General features: G+C 37.0%; 1 protein-coding gene across 1 annotated transcript; it reads right to left on the bottom strand.

Moving 5' to 3' along the window:
• Positions 1-1,127: 1,127 nt before the first annotated feature.
• DPB2 (DNA polymerase epsilon subunit B2) lies at positions 1,128-12,497 on the bottom strand. Its single transcript, XM_090004662.1, has 13 exons — positions 12,331-12,497; positions 12,069-12,248; positions 11,820-11,979; positions 11,568-11,699; positions 10,049-10,126; positions 7,065-7,169; positions 6,831-6,911; positions 6,612-6,742; positions 6,419-6,513; positions 4,089-4,188; positions 1,853-1,967; positions 1,663-1,773; positions 1,128-1,564 (listed from the first exon to the last, which is right to left on the bottom strand). The coding sequence occupies exons 1-13, from the start codon at positions 12,495-12,497 to the stop codon at positions 1,424-1,426; spliced, it is 1,596 nt and encodes a 531-aa protein (XP_089860788.1). The 3' UTR covers positions 1,128-1,423.

Below are 12,497 nucleotides of genomic sequence, written 5' to 3'. Positions count from 1 at the left end.
GCAACTTGGCAAAGTACTCTCAAACAAAGTGACTGATTCTTTCCTGACAATTAAGGCTGTCGATGGTTGGTATCCAATCCTTTGAGTGTATCTGAATCTAACCAAATAACAGATTGTTGGGTATGGGAACCGGGTTCAAGTACTTCTTGGGTCATGTATGAAAGATCCCACACCAAACTATATTTATGGTTAGGTATGGGTCATGTATGAGAGATTCCATACCTAACCATACCTGTTTATAACTGAACACTGGGACGGGTGACTCGGGTCAGGTTGGTTGAGATTTGCCTAACAAAGTACTTGTAGAATGCTTTTTTTCTTCTGAAAGGCAAGCTGGGGTTAGGCAGACCCCTACCAGTTATACAACTATACAATTGGGTTTTGAAACTGCAACGTCCCAACACAAGGTGACGTGCACTAGCAGTTCCTACCAGACAAGCGGAGCCCCCGTTGGTAGTACTTGTAGAATGCTATACCTTTAATAACAACAATGGTTGCATAGTGAGCAGCTGCCTGTTTTTAAGCAGAGGACCCTGGTTTGAGCCTCGCTGTGTTCTGTTTTCACTCACGTGATACACATGGATTGGATCGGGTACTTGAACTGCATTGCAAAATAAAGTTATGGCATCTGGCTTCACTTCTATATATAATATTCTTATCTGGACCGGAACTCGGTCAGGTTTCTGATAAAGTCCCATACCCAACCATTGTCAGTGGCTTTCTCCTAATTTTACCGCACTACTACAAAATCTAATTTCGGTTAAGTGGATACCTAACCCAAAATCCAACTCATTGACAATCAATGTAATGAGAAGAAAGGCAAAGGGAGGACAATGGAGTATGGTTATGATTTAGGGTATATGCATTATCTCGTGGCCTCCTTTTAGATGCAAGGGGTGATTTTGTTGTACTTGCGACCCAATACATCAACAAGAGCATCTACTGCGATTAGTGAGAAACAAGTCAGAACTTTTGTATTTATTAGGTGATTAAAGGTGAGATCATGCAAAGTGCAGCAATCATGCAGTAGAGAACCTTACCAATGGGAGTTTGCTCATACCATGTTTATAGGCAAGCAAGTTGTAGAGAGGGAGTGTTTCCCATCACAAGAGTAGATTGAAATTCCATTTATAGCAACTTTCATTTTTTTTATTAAAGAAGCTTGAATATGTGAGATAGTTAGAACAGATTTGCCCATAGCAAAGTGGAATCCAATACATCTGCATAATGATACATCACCTTTTTCAAATGAACTGCAGCCAGTGGGTGCAATCAAACAGCATTCTTGTAATTAAATATTTAGTTCGGACGGCCACCCATAAGTCCTGCCCAGGACCCAATCTCATTGTAATCTTCAACGCCTTAGGGCATGATCACGCAATATACTGGAATCCCACAAGGTCATAGCAGCTAATGATACACCTTACAAGGATGATAGCTCAACTTCCTGAGTGCAGGGTCGATAGGCAACGAATGTACTGTCATTAGAAAATGAGCCTGGGTTGAAGCAAGTACAACCCATATACTTGAACATCTTCTGGTCACTACGATCACCTAATACTATCTGCATCAGCAACAAAATAAGCAATTTAGAGGTAAGATAATAAAGTAAACCAGTGAAAGTATGTTCAACTGTAATGCGTAAGTCTATCTTAAAATTACAGTATGTGGTGTAGGGTACAGTCGCAGGCAGTGGTCGTAGTTCCAAATTATTGGTTGTACAGCCAGCGGCAAAGGGCAGAGATGACTTTGATGAGTAATGGTAGCAACAAGCTGCATTAAACAATGAACATGTCAGTTACAGGTTCTGTATAGAAAGGCAATATTGGTCTTACACAGAAAAGGAAGTTACATGCTCAAAAGGGTCATCTGTCTCGTCTTTTGAAGGAGGAATTAGACAAGATCGACGCATCCGATGCAGTAGATCATGCCGAAAAAACACTATCTCTTGTGTGTAAAACTTTATCCTGTGAACAAAACTGATAGCATCAGTCTAGTAATAAAGAGAGAAAATACCGATTAAAAACAATAAAGGCTAATTTCAAGAAAGCATGTGTCCTATCAAATGAATTAAAAACTAAAACTCGATCTTTCAAACGTTCACTCTCAATGTAATGGAAACCTGCACCATCCTAGGACTAATAGATTTAGGTATCTTCAACTTTATCAGAGTTCTCTTGTGCAGGAAGAAAAGAAGAGAAAAAAAGAGCAAGGGCTGGCCTTTAATTCATGTTTCCCAATGTGGGAACGTGCGGCTTGCTTTCTTATTTATATTTCCAGTATGAATAGATTACAACATTGCCGTCATCTATATAAAAGGAACACATGACTGATGAAGGGCAATAACGGAACATGCACAAAACAATTACACAGCCCAACCCAGCCGTTAATGAAGAGAACATCACAATGGACCCAGATCTGAAACATATTGGATTTGGATAGGTCCAGATCCAAAAGACGTTGACATCCCTAATCACGTCTCAATAAGGAGTTAAGGACCATGCTTTCCATTGGTCAATTTTACTCAAAAGTTTATAGATACTCTCTCTCTCTCTCTCTCTCTTGTTTACCTAGTGGAAAGGATGTAGTAGATTATAAGGAATCTAAAAATCAATAATACATACATGGTCCAATATCTATATTCAGATTGGATACCTGCCTAAATCTGAAAATCTTGTAATTCTTTCAGCGGGTTAGACATCCAATCTGAGGCTGTAATGCTACACTCAGATCCAAAACCAAACCCAATAGGATTTCATTGTGCAATCTTGTACAGACCACATTCATTCAGATCTCTACATTTTGAGTGAAACCCAATATTTCTGATCCATGCTAGTTGAGTACCCAATCTTAGATCCAACCTGTAGTGTGTGTGTGTGTCACAAATATCATTATTGTGTTTTCCTTGTTAAGGGAAAATCTTGAGAGATCTTTAACAATTGGGTTTTCTCAATAAAATATCTGCAAATCTCAATATAAAATATTTAGGGAAATTTTCAAAACGGCACCTAAAGTTTGGCCATCAATCAAAAAGGCACGTAAGTATTGGAAATTTTAAGAATAAATTATAACTCATCTTGGGTTAGTGATAACCTCGGTTAAATGGATGAAAGTTTGTTTTTTATTAACAGTGGAAAATTTTAGGTGCCTTTTTAAAATTTTCAAAAACTTAGTTGTATCTTTTATTAATGCCCAAACTTTAGGTGCGCTTTTGAAAATTTCCCAAATATTTAAGAAACTTCTATGTGTGTGTGTGTGCCACAAATATCATTCTTGTGTATTCCTTGGTAAGGGAAAATCTTGGGAGATCTTTAACAAACGGGTTTTCTAAATAAAACATCTACAAAGCACAATATAAAATATTTAAGAAAATTAAGTTACAATACAATGCGCTAAATTGATACAATAGAAATAGTAGCAGAAATTTGATAAATTAGAAATAGTACTGCAATATTGATAAAAGAACTACTATGAATTCCATATCAAGGGCAAAAGAAGGGAAGGCTCCTTTTGTCCACTATAAAAGGGCCTCTCCTCCTTTTAGTATGTATACACCCAAAAAGCGAAAGTTGCGCAGAAATAACAAGACATTTCTGTCCTCGAAACTTTAGAGAGGGCCAAATGTAATCTTTAACTTTTTTAATGCAACTTTCACATGATATTTTTAGTGAAGGGTCAAGTGTAATCTTCAATGGTTTTAATGCAACTTTGTCATGATATTTTTAATGAATGGCGACAAATAAAGTTTGTGACACATTAAATATATCATGTTGTATTTGAGAAAATATTGATTGGTGAAAATCACGATAATTAGAACATATCACTGATATATATGACCACCCACACCCACCCACCCACACAAAACAGTGCTTAACATACAGCCATGCACATAGGTCATATATAACAGTCCGCATTATGCTTCAGTTATTTGTTTAGAGACCAACAAAATGCACACCCTGGACCACTAGCAAATTCCTGTGGAAAAGTCCATGAGCGACTCTTTTCAGCATCCCAAGAAAGGCTTTGCACTTTTAATCATTCAAAGAGAATCCAGCATGCTCTCTATTACAGCAATTGTAGAAGCTTACCTGCAAGGGTTGCTCAAAAAGACTGCATCTGGGACATGCTTTAGGAGCTCTTCTGCCAAATATTTAGGTAACGCACACCTTGGGAGGGCAGTTGATGGACCTTGCAAATCACAAACATCTGTTTAGCTTAAAAATGAACGAAGGGACTGCGCTTAATGTCTATATTCAGAAATTTGTCAATTATTTTCTTCCCAGTGATCACAAAACCTACTGCTTTATGTTGAGTTTGCTCGGGATGCATGATAACAAAAGATATCCTAGAATCTGAGATCAAATTTTTAGATATATAGCACCTATTAAATGTTTCAATGGTACTGGGACAAAGCAAACTGGCTGCACACAAAAAGTAAATTTAGGTTTGGTAATTGGTTAAATCCAGTTTTAATATTCAATCAATCTAAACACACTTTGACTTGGCATTTCCCCTGTGATCCAATACTGGCATTACAAGCTGTTTGGAATTGAATCAAGGATGACAGCTGGATTTGGTTTAGATTTATGCAATTTGTATCTGAATTTACCAAGAGCCAACCATACAAGACCGTTAAACCAACAAATGCATAGTACATCACATACAAATCAGAATACAGATTCCAGATCTGAATTTAATCTGGTTTCTTCATATTTACATCGTCCCTATCAGATCTAAAAGTCCCTTGGCACAACTCAGTTCCACCATTTTGCAATCTAAAATACAAGGAATGTGCTACATTGCAAGAAATATGTTAAAACCAGTAAATTTGAAAAACCCCAAATAACAAAATGTATAAAAATAGAAGTTCTCTATAGGGAAAATCATCAAATAACATATCTGATGTTCTTTATCAGAAATTTCATCTAAACATTTCTTTTAGTGAACCACAAACTTAAGATTTACTCAAAGCTACTTCTACTGAAATAAATTGAGTGGGAAAGCAAAAACTCTCTTGTTATAGCTTCTCCACTAAAATTATGCAACCTAATATTGCTAAGACCTTTTTATACTTTGATACCACCAAAGAGATTTGGGATGTTGTAGCCGAGGCATACACAAGAAAAAGGAATATAGCCAGAAAATGTGTTGTAATGAACAAGAATAGGAAGTGCAAGCAAGGAAATGGACTATTTAATGAGTACCATGGTGAGCTCTGATGACTTTGGTATGAATTTTATTATTATAATTATGTAATCATTGTGCTAAGGAAGAATAGATGAACTCAAAGTGCAAAAGGTTTTAGGTAGCTTCCATCTCTTGGGAGTCTGGGACCATATATACACTCTTACAAAGAGGATGGGAGCAGAAGTAGCTCTCAAGGTTGTGTCTTGAGGTATGTATTAATCCTACTTGACATAGTGAGAAAATAAGAAAAAGTGAATAATAGAGGAATCAAATCAGTAGGTGGATAGAGAGATTGAAGAGAGAAGTGAGGACCCAAGAATTCCATTCATTCCTCGCAAGGAGGTATATTACATACAGTATTAATCTGATCACAAAAATAGAGATGAAATTACAAAACTACCCCTCAGCAAAGTAAGAAAAGTAATTGTATCTCCTAACATTGGCAACTGACCAGCCTGGCACAGCCGGGCCCGTCATCCACCTAGCCAGGCCAGCCCATCAATTGGCCATGGCTCGCTCAAACAGGGCTTGGATTAGAACTGCAATGGAATTACTGGCATGCATTGATTAAATATTAGCATGGTTGAAAGCCTTGTAGAAGGCACTGAAATTCCAACATCTATCAAGTTGAGACAATTGGGTCAAGCCACTGTGTGCATTTTGTGCAAACACCTTTCGAAAGGATGCACATAAGAGAACATTCAAAAGAAACTTAATGTTTTAAAACATTAAGGCTCGACAGGTAAAAGCATATTTCATTACTCAACATGTTTACAAGAACTCTTCTAAATGGTAGAGACAGTAATATGTTATGCTAGTTGGGTATCACTGAAGTCCATTCATTAGATTGATCTTTGGGGTTGGCTTTTACCTTTCTGTTGTAAACACATGTTTCATAAACGTATCTGCATTTGTCAAGGCGTAATTTATGTGGACAGCATGTGCCAGTTTCATCTTTTACACAAGTGCAGTTAAGAATGCTGTTTCAGACTAATTAGACAAAAAACGGCAGGTAGTTATTCTAATTAGATTGACTTTAAAGTTTTTAGAAATTTCAACACAAAGAACCAGTGGTACCACAAAGAGAATTCACAGGTATTCAAATATAAATTAGATAAACACCACACAGTGAAGGCAACTGTCGGTTATCACAGGATGTCCATTGCAACAATTATTGCCAAACCAAATGGACAAGAGCAGAAGGAAATTAACTAGATAATGTAAGCATTACCTGCATCATTGGGACCTGGAAGAAACAGAAACCGACTTCCTTCCATTAAGCGTGGATGAGCTTTAATCATTTCTCCAAGCTTCCCAAACTGCAATCTTTAAGTCGAGCTAAATTTATAGTCGCCATTCTCTTGAAATTTGAAAAAACCTCCAAAATGTACATTGATAAATTACAACATTAAAACAATACTCACTGGAGACTTGAAAATGAATGGAAGGCAAGGTTACATGGGCGAGAGCAGAAATTCCCCATTAGAACAAACAGAGATGGCACCACTTCCACATTTTCATAACCATCAAATACAGCAGTCAGCTTTTCCAAAGTCTTCTCTACAGGAAAAGCAACAGGATTTGTTCTTAGCACATGTAAATGTTCAAGAGAGCACAACTGATTTGCGTTGTTGAAAATTTACCTCCTGACAATCTAGCCAAACATCAGATAAAATGACAAACATGTCATTCAATGCATTTTTTTCTAGCTCAGCAAGTTTACTCTAATAAGTATAGGAAAAAACACATAAGTGTGCAAACTCTCTCTCTCTCTCTCTCTCTCTCTCACACACACACATGCACGTATACATGCGCACACACACATGCATATGTGCCTGCACATATCTAAAGTAAATATAAGCATGATTACAGGATACATTTTCCTCTGGTGAAATTATGCCAGCACCAAAGAAATCAAGCCCTGCAAGTAATGATAGAGAAGTACTTCTGTCTTCCAAAGGGGGAAATCCGCATGTGCTTACCTACATGAAATCCATGAAACATTAACTTTTTATGGCACAGAATGAAACAGCAGCACACATATAGGAGTTTATGCATAATCAGCCAAGCAATGCACCACAAACTTGCCAACAGAACTTTGAAATACAGTCATGCTTCCACTCAAACAACATCAGTGCTACTGAAGAAGGCCAAATCTTTATACTGCATTTACTGAGTCGGTTCAGAATTCAATATATCTCCTGAAGTCAACAGAACACCTAAATCATTTGAAGGTACAAATATTTCTAATTTCCTTATTTTTCATTTATTTTTGAACAAGCTGAACATGCCTGGATGATTGATGCTTTTTATGTTCTTTGAGTACTTCATACCAAAATCATTAATCAATCAACTGTAAGTCGGATCTGGACACCATCCATCCACAATTTAAGAATTCAAAAAACTTCAGGTGTTGTAAGATTGTTCATAATCAGTCTTTTAGTGATTGAAAAGGTGGGGTTTAGACCATTGGAGTCGCTTGGCATAGGCATGAACAAGGTAAGTCCCAGGAAGCCACCATTTTGGACACATTTTATTTCTCATTCTTTAGAACTAGACACATATTCCAGGTATTAATGAGATGGAATGGAAGTACGGACACATGATAGTTGACCAAAACCATAACACCATAAAATGTCACCTACGAACATGAACTCTTAGCACTCAAAAGCACACCTAGTTGGTCAACTAGGTGCTTAGCATGGCAACTAGGCCTCAGCCCCAAGGTTGGCCGGGTCCTAGTTGATCAATAGGCTAACCTAGATATCTACTATGTAACACACCCATGGGTGATGGTATATGATATGTCACACGTAGAAAGCTTTCAGTATGAAAACTTCAAAAAAAATGGGTATGGGAATTTCTAAAAGATGTGTGTGTGCATGTGTATGTTGACATATATACATACATAGTGTGTACAATACAGATATAGTACATACTTGCATATACATACATACATATATATGTATTACATATAGGGTTAATATTTGGTGTCTTTGAAGGAACCAAATTATATGGAACTATTGAGCTGAAAATCATACATTCAAGCTTTATCAACTCAATCTGACCACATAGATGTAGTCAGGGACTCAGGAAGGTTTGTTTGCTAGGGATCAAGCCTTGGATTGTGCTCTTTCGATCAAAAATATGATAGTCATGAAATTTTAGTGCATTGTAGACCACTCATTTTTGAAGCCCTTAAAAAAACCTGCTCATGTGTCACAATCATATGATTTAAAACTCACTTCCCACTAAACAAACATTGTAGATCACATCCGTAAGATTTAATTTACAAAAAAAAAAGCTAAAACATATTATTTTCAGCTCAATAGTTCCACATAATTTGGTGCCTTCAAAGGCACAAAGATTAACCCTTACATATAATCACCCATATAAAAATCATAATTATGCTACATTTTACAAACTGTCATATTATAAAGGTATAGTTTGTTAATCATGAACCAATAGTCTAAAACATATCAAAGATACATAGTTAAGTAAAATTTCAATCAATGAACATATATAGTTAACAGTGAACATTATTTATTACACATATAGAGCAAGCACAACCAGATATAAAATGGATAAAATGGGTTGGGTCATGTTTGAAAACCCAATTGTCCCATACCCAAGAGTACCCATCATAGCCATGTTTCACTTATCCTATTGCGGAGCAAGCTGGAACTGGTATGTGTGATACAGGCATATAGGCCTAGTAGAAGTATCCATGTTACACAGGTCATTGATTGCTTGACTAATCAACAAGTCGAGTAGTAGACCTGGTTAATGTTGTTTCTTTTTTTTAACAACTCAAGAGGTAGGGGTCAAATCCAACAACCCTGCTCCCTTTACACTTTCTCTCCTGTTTCACTCTCAGTTTCTCATCCTCTATCTCTCTCTTTCTATGTCACAAAGAAAGGATATAACCCATACAACTTGATCTCCACATGCGAGTTTGATTTTTTTTCAAAATAAGATATGTGACAACTTTTTAAATTTATTAATCAATAAAAACTATTTTTTGATATTTCATATATAAACATGTTTTTATTGAAATACTTTCCAAAATTTTAAATATTAAAATAACATCAAAAACAATAAAATATCATTTTGTGTGTGTCAGAGTCATGTCATCATATCGTAGTGTGGCCGACTTCTATCAGTCATGACACACCCTCTAAATGGTGTGTCAAAAACAAGGAAAAGAATCTCTCTCTCTCTCTCTCTCTCTCTCTCTCTCTCTCTCTCTCTCTCTCTCTCTCTCTCTCTCTCTCTCTCTCTCTCTCTCTCTCTCTCTCTCTCTCTCTCTCTCTCTCTCTTATCTTTGTTCTTCTCTTCACTGTGCCTTCGTGCTCTTGTTCTCACCCCCAACCCTCACCTTCCTTCCTTTCCCCTCCTCTTCCGCTTCTTTTTTTTTCTCATCTTCTCCAAACTCCAAATGAAAATGGCTTCTCACACGCCATTCAAAAAAAAACTCCATTACAATCCTCCTCCACTTCAACATTATGCCAATTAAATCTAAGTCAAATTAGGTGGTTACCTTTTCTCAGAAAGTCGCATATGTCCAAATTCCAAAATGCAATTCCTTTTGTTGTACTACGGATACTGCTGATGTTAACCCAAGTATTACCTCCCAATTTATGCATAAGTAATCCTAAATGAAGCAGGCAAATGCATGGCATCCGAAAGGAATAAAGGGAGGGAAAATACTCAAACATAATGTCAAACAATACCTTGTGGAAATATATTATGCAAGACTCTAGCAACTATAAGGACAAGTACTCTATAAGGAAAACTTTATAGAATAGAAAAATTGTAGATAATATCATTTTAGGAAAAATGGACATTATGAGATTCAAACCTTAAAGATACCATTTGGAAGCAGCTCACCCTCTGCCACAATTATAGTGTTCTCCACAAAGAATCCTGATGTAATCTTGTGTTTGATATTAAGGTAAACACCTGTTTCTAGTCTTGCAACTAATATCAAGATGACAATATAGGTTTCCAGCTTTGCAACATAAAACATAGACTGGTTTTTTGTGAATGTAAATAAAATACTCATGCTAGTAATTTAACAGCACAGTTTTCAATATCTTACAATTGAAAAATGTATATAAGAATTAACTTAAAAACCCATTTATTTTAAAAAGTAAGAGACAAAATGCTAATTATGTTTTTAAATGAGCATATACACATAAGAGAATTTGGATAAGCAGAAACAGCTGAATGTAAATATGGACATACCATAGTGAATTCCTTTGTTCCATACATAGACCTATTCTCATCCAGAAAAGATAAACCTATAGAATATCGTGTAAAATATGAAATGGAGTTGTCCACAACCATGTGTTCCTATGCTCCTAAGTCAGTATAACTGGACCACATGTTTTTTGAGAAAATAGGCCAACAAAAGAAGGGATGTTAACATACTGTTGAATGGGAAATTAGAGCAATAAAAGAAGAGATAGAAACTCATTCATAAGACTTCAGCAGGCCTTCCACATTGAGGTCCAGCATAAATAGCTCACCAAAAAAATTAGAGCGAATCTGGAATTTTAACAGAATATGTTTAAAGAACATGATTGTTCATTAGGACTTTTAAGATTATGAAAAGATCATACCAATGAAGCACTAACATAACAAAGACTGGTATGGAATAATGAATTCAAGAATGTTCTATTCCATAAACACTCTCAGTCACATGCTTCATAGTTTTCCATAAGGTAAAATCTGTTTGCCTGCTTGTTGCTATGTTAAATGGAAAACAAAAGCAATCCTTTTGGGGACACTGCAACTTTTGGCTTCTTTTTATCCTGAAAACCATGTATATGATCTCTTTCCCATATTATATCCATTCAATGCCATTTTACAAGTATTTTAGAATGCAATTTCCTACTAAAATCTAAAAAAAAGAAAGAGAAAGAGAACTACTTGAAATCAGTTGAAGACCAGTCTATATGTAACCAAGGATATGTTTTACTACAACCGAACTTCATCTGATAAAAGAAGGCAGTCTAATTGTAGACCCGATATCAAAGTGAAACTTTAAATTAGGGATTGATGAAAACACAATGACCGATTTCCAGTTAAAGGAAAAACAAGAAAGGCATTTTTTTATTGATATACATTTGAATCAAGTGAGAACTATCATGAGCTTCTTCACATAAAAAGCAATGCATCAGGAGGAAACTAACAAAGCAAAGATTATCTATCAGAGGGAATTTGTAGACTAAATCACAAGCGAATAGCATGAGTGAGACACTTGTTCAACACAAGAAAATAAGTCAACCTGCAAGAAATCATAGATAACCACAGGAAAAAAAACACAAATCGGAAAAGCAAAACAGGGCAACAAATGAGAACAGCATCGAGGATATTGTATTGGACAAGTCGACTTCTACCGCAGCAGTCAAATCTTCCAAGAAAAAATGGCCATCTTCCAACTGCGAAATCACGCCCATGATCCAGCGCCTCCCTGTACATCCTATAAGCGACTGGATGGAAGTTATCTAAACCAAAACATTCAGAGACCATCAGGCCAGCATTCCAAACTCAAATTTTGAATTATAAACAACCCCTCAGTTTACACACCCAACACTCATCGAAAAGGAAGATGTTCAGAACCCAACCTCACAACTCGGTACTCCTGAGTCAGAGAGGTCGGTCTGAAACGCACGCTTCGAGAAGTGGCGATCACGCGACAGCCTCTGATACAGCAATTGAAACCTGTCCCTATACAAAGCAGATTTTGAAGCCGAATCGCCATGTATCGGAAGATCTCCGGTATGCCTACAGTTGCCATAAAGTATGATCAACACGTCCAAATACTAGGAAAGAAGGAGCAATATAAAAGGAAACAAGGGGGAGAATGTGCATACTGGTAGAACAACTTCTTGATCGGATCGTGGCAAAATTTGGGGACATTGAAGGCGTCGATGATTCGCAATGCCGATGGATTCCGGGAGCTCACGACCGAATCAACGGCAGCCTCTGCCTCCAATAGTAGAGCGATGACCTTACGAACCGTGTCCTTGTTCAGAACTGGCGATTTAACTGCCGGAAAAAGAGGAAAGAAGCTTTCGTTTACGCCAACAAGAGACAGGAAGAAGCTAAAAGAAAATGGGAGAGAGAGAGAGAGGGAGATTACGGGATTCCTTGACGACCTCGTCGAGGAGGAGGTCAAGGGCTTCATCTTCGTCGCCGTGGCGATTGGCGAATGTGAGGACCTCGTTGATGGCATCGACGGTTAGGGTTAGGCCCTTCATCTTGAACCTCCGCTGGATCGCCTTCAGGGTCGCCCGCCCCAT

This window comes from Nuphar pumila, chromosome 4 (assembly GCF_984573655.1).
Source record: "Nuphar pumila chromosome 4, dmNupPumi1.hap1.1, whole genome shotgun sequence".
In the NCBI taxonomy this organism is placed as follows: Eukaryota; Viridiplantae; Streptophyta; class Magnoliopsida; order Nymphaeales; family Nymphaeaceae; genus Nuphar; species Nuphar pumila.
This window is presented reverse-complemented; position numbering and strand designations above follow the sequence as displayed.

Excerpts from the sequence above, each read along its gene's own strand:
- DPB2 (XM_090004662.1), bottom strand. The coding sequence starts at position 12,497 with ATGGGGCGGGCGACCCTGAAGGCGATCCAGCGGAGGTTCAAGATGAAG. Across the intron at positions 6,743-6,830 it reads TTTGGCTAGATTGTCAGGAG|ACTTTGGAAAAGCTGACTGC; the intron begins GTAAATTTTCAA and ends CCTGTAGAGAAG. Across the intron at positions 4,189-6,418 it reads TCCAGGTCCCAATGATGCAG|GTCCATCAACTGCCCTCCCA; the intron begins GTAATGCTTACA and ends GTGATTTGCAAG.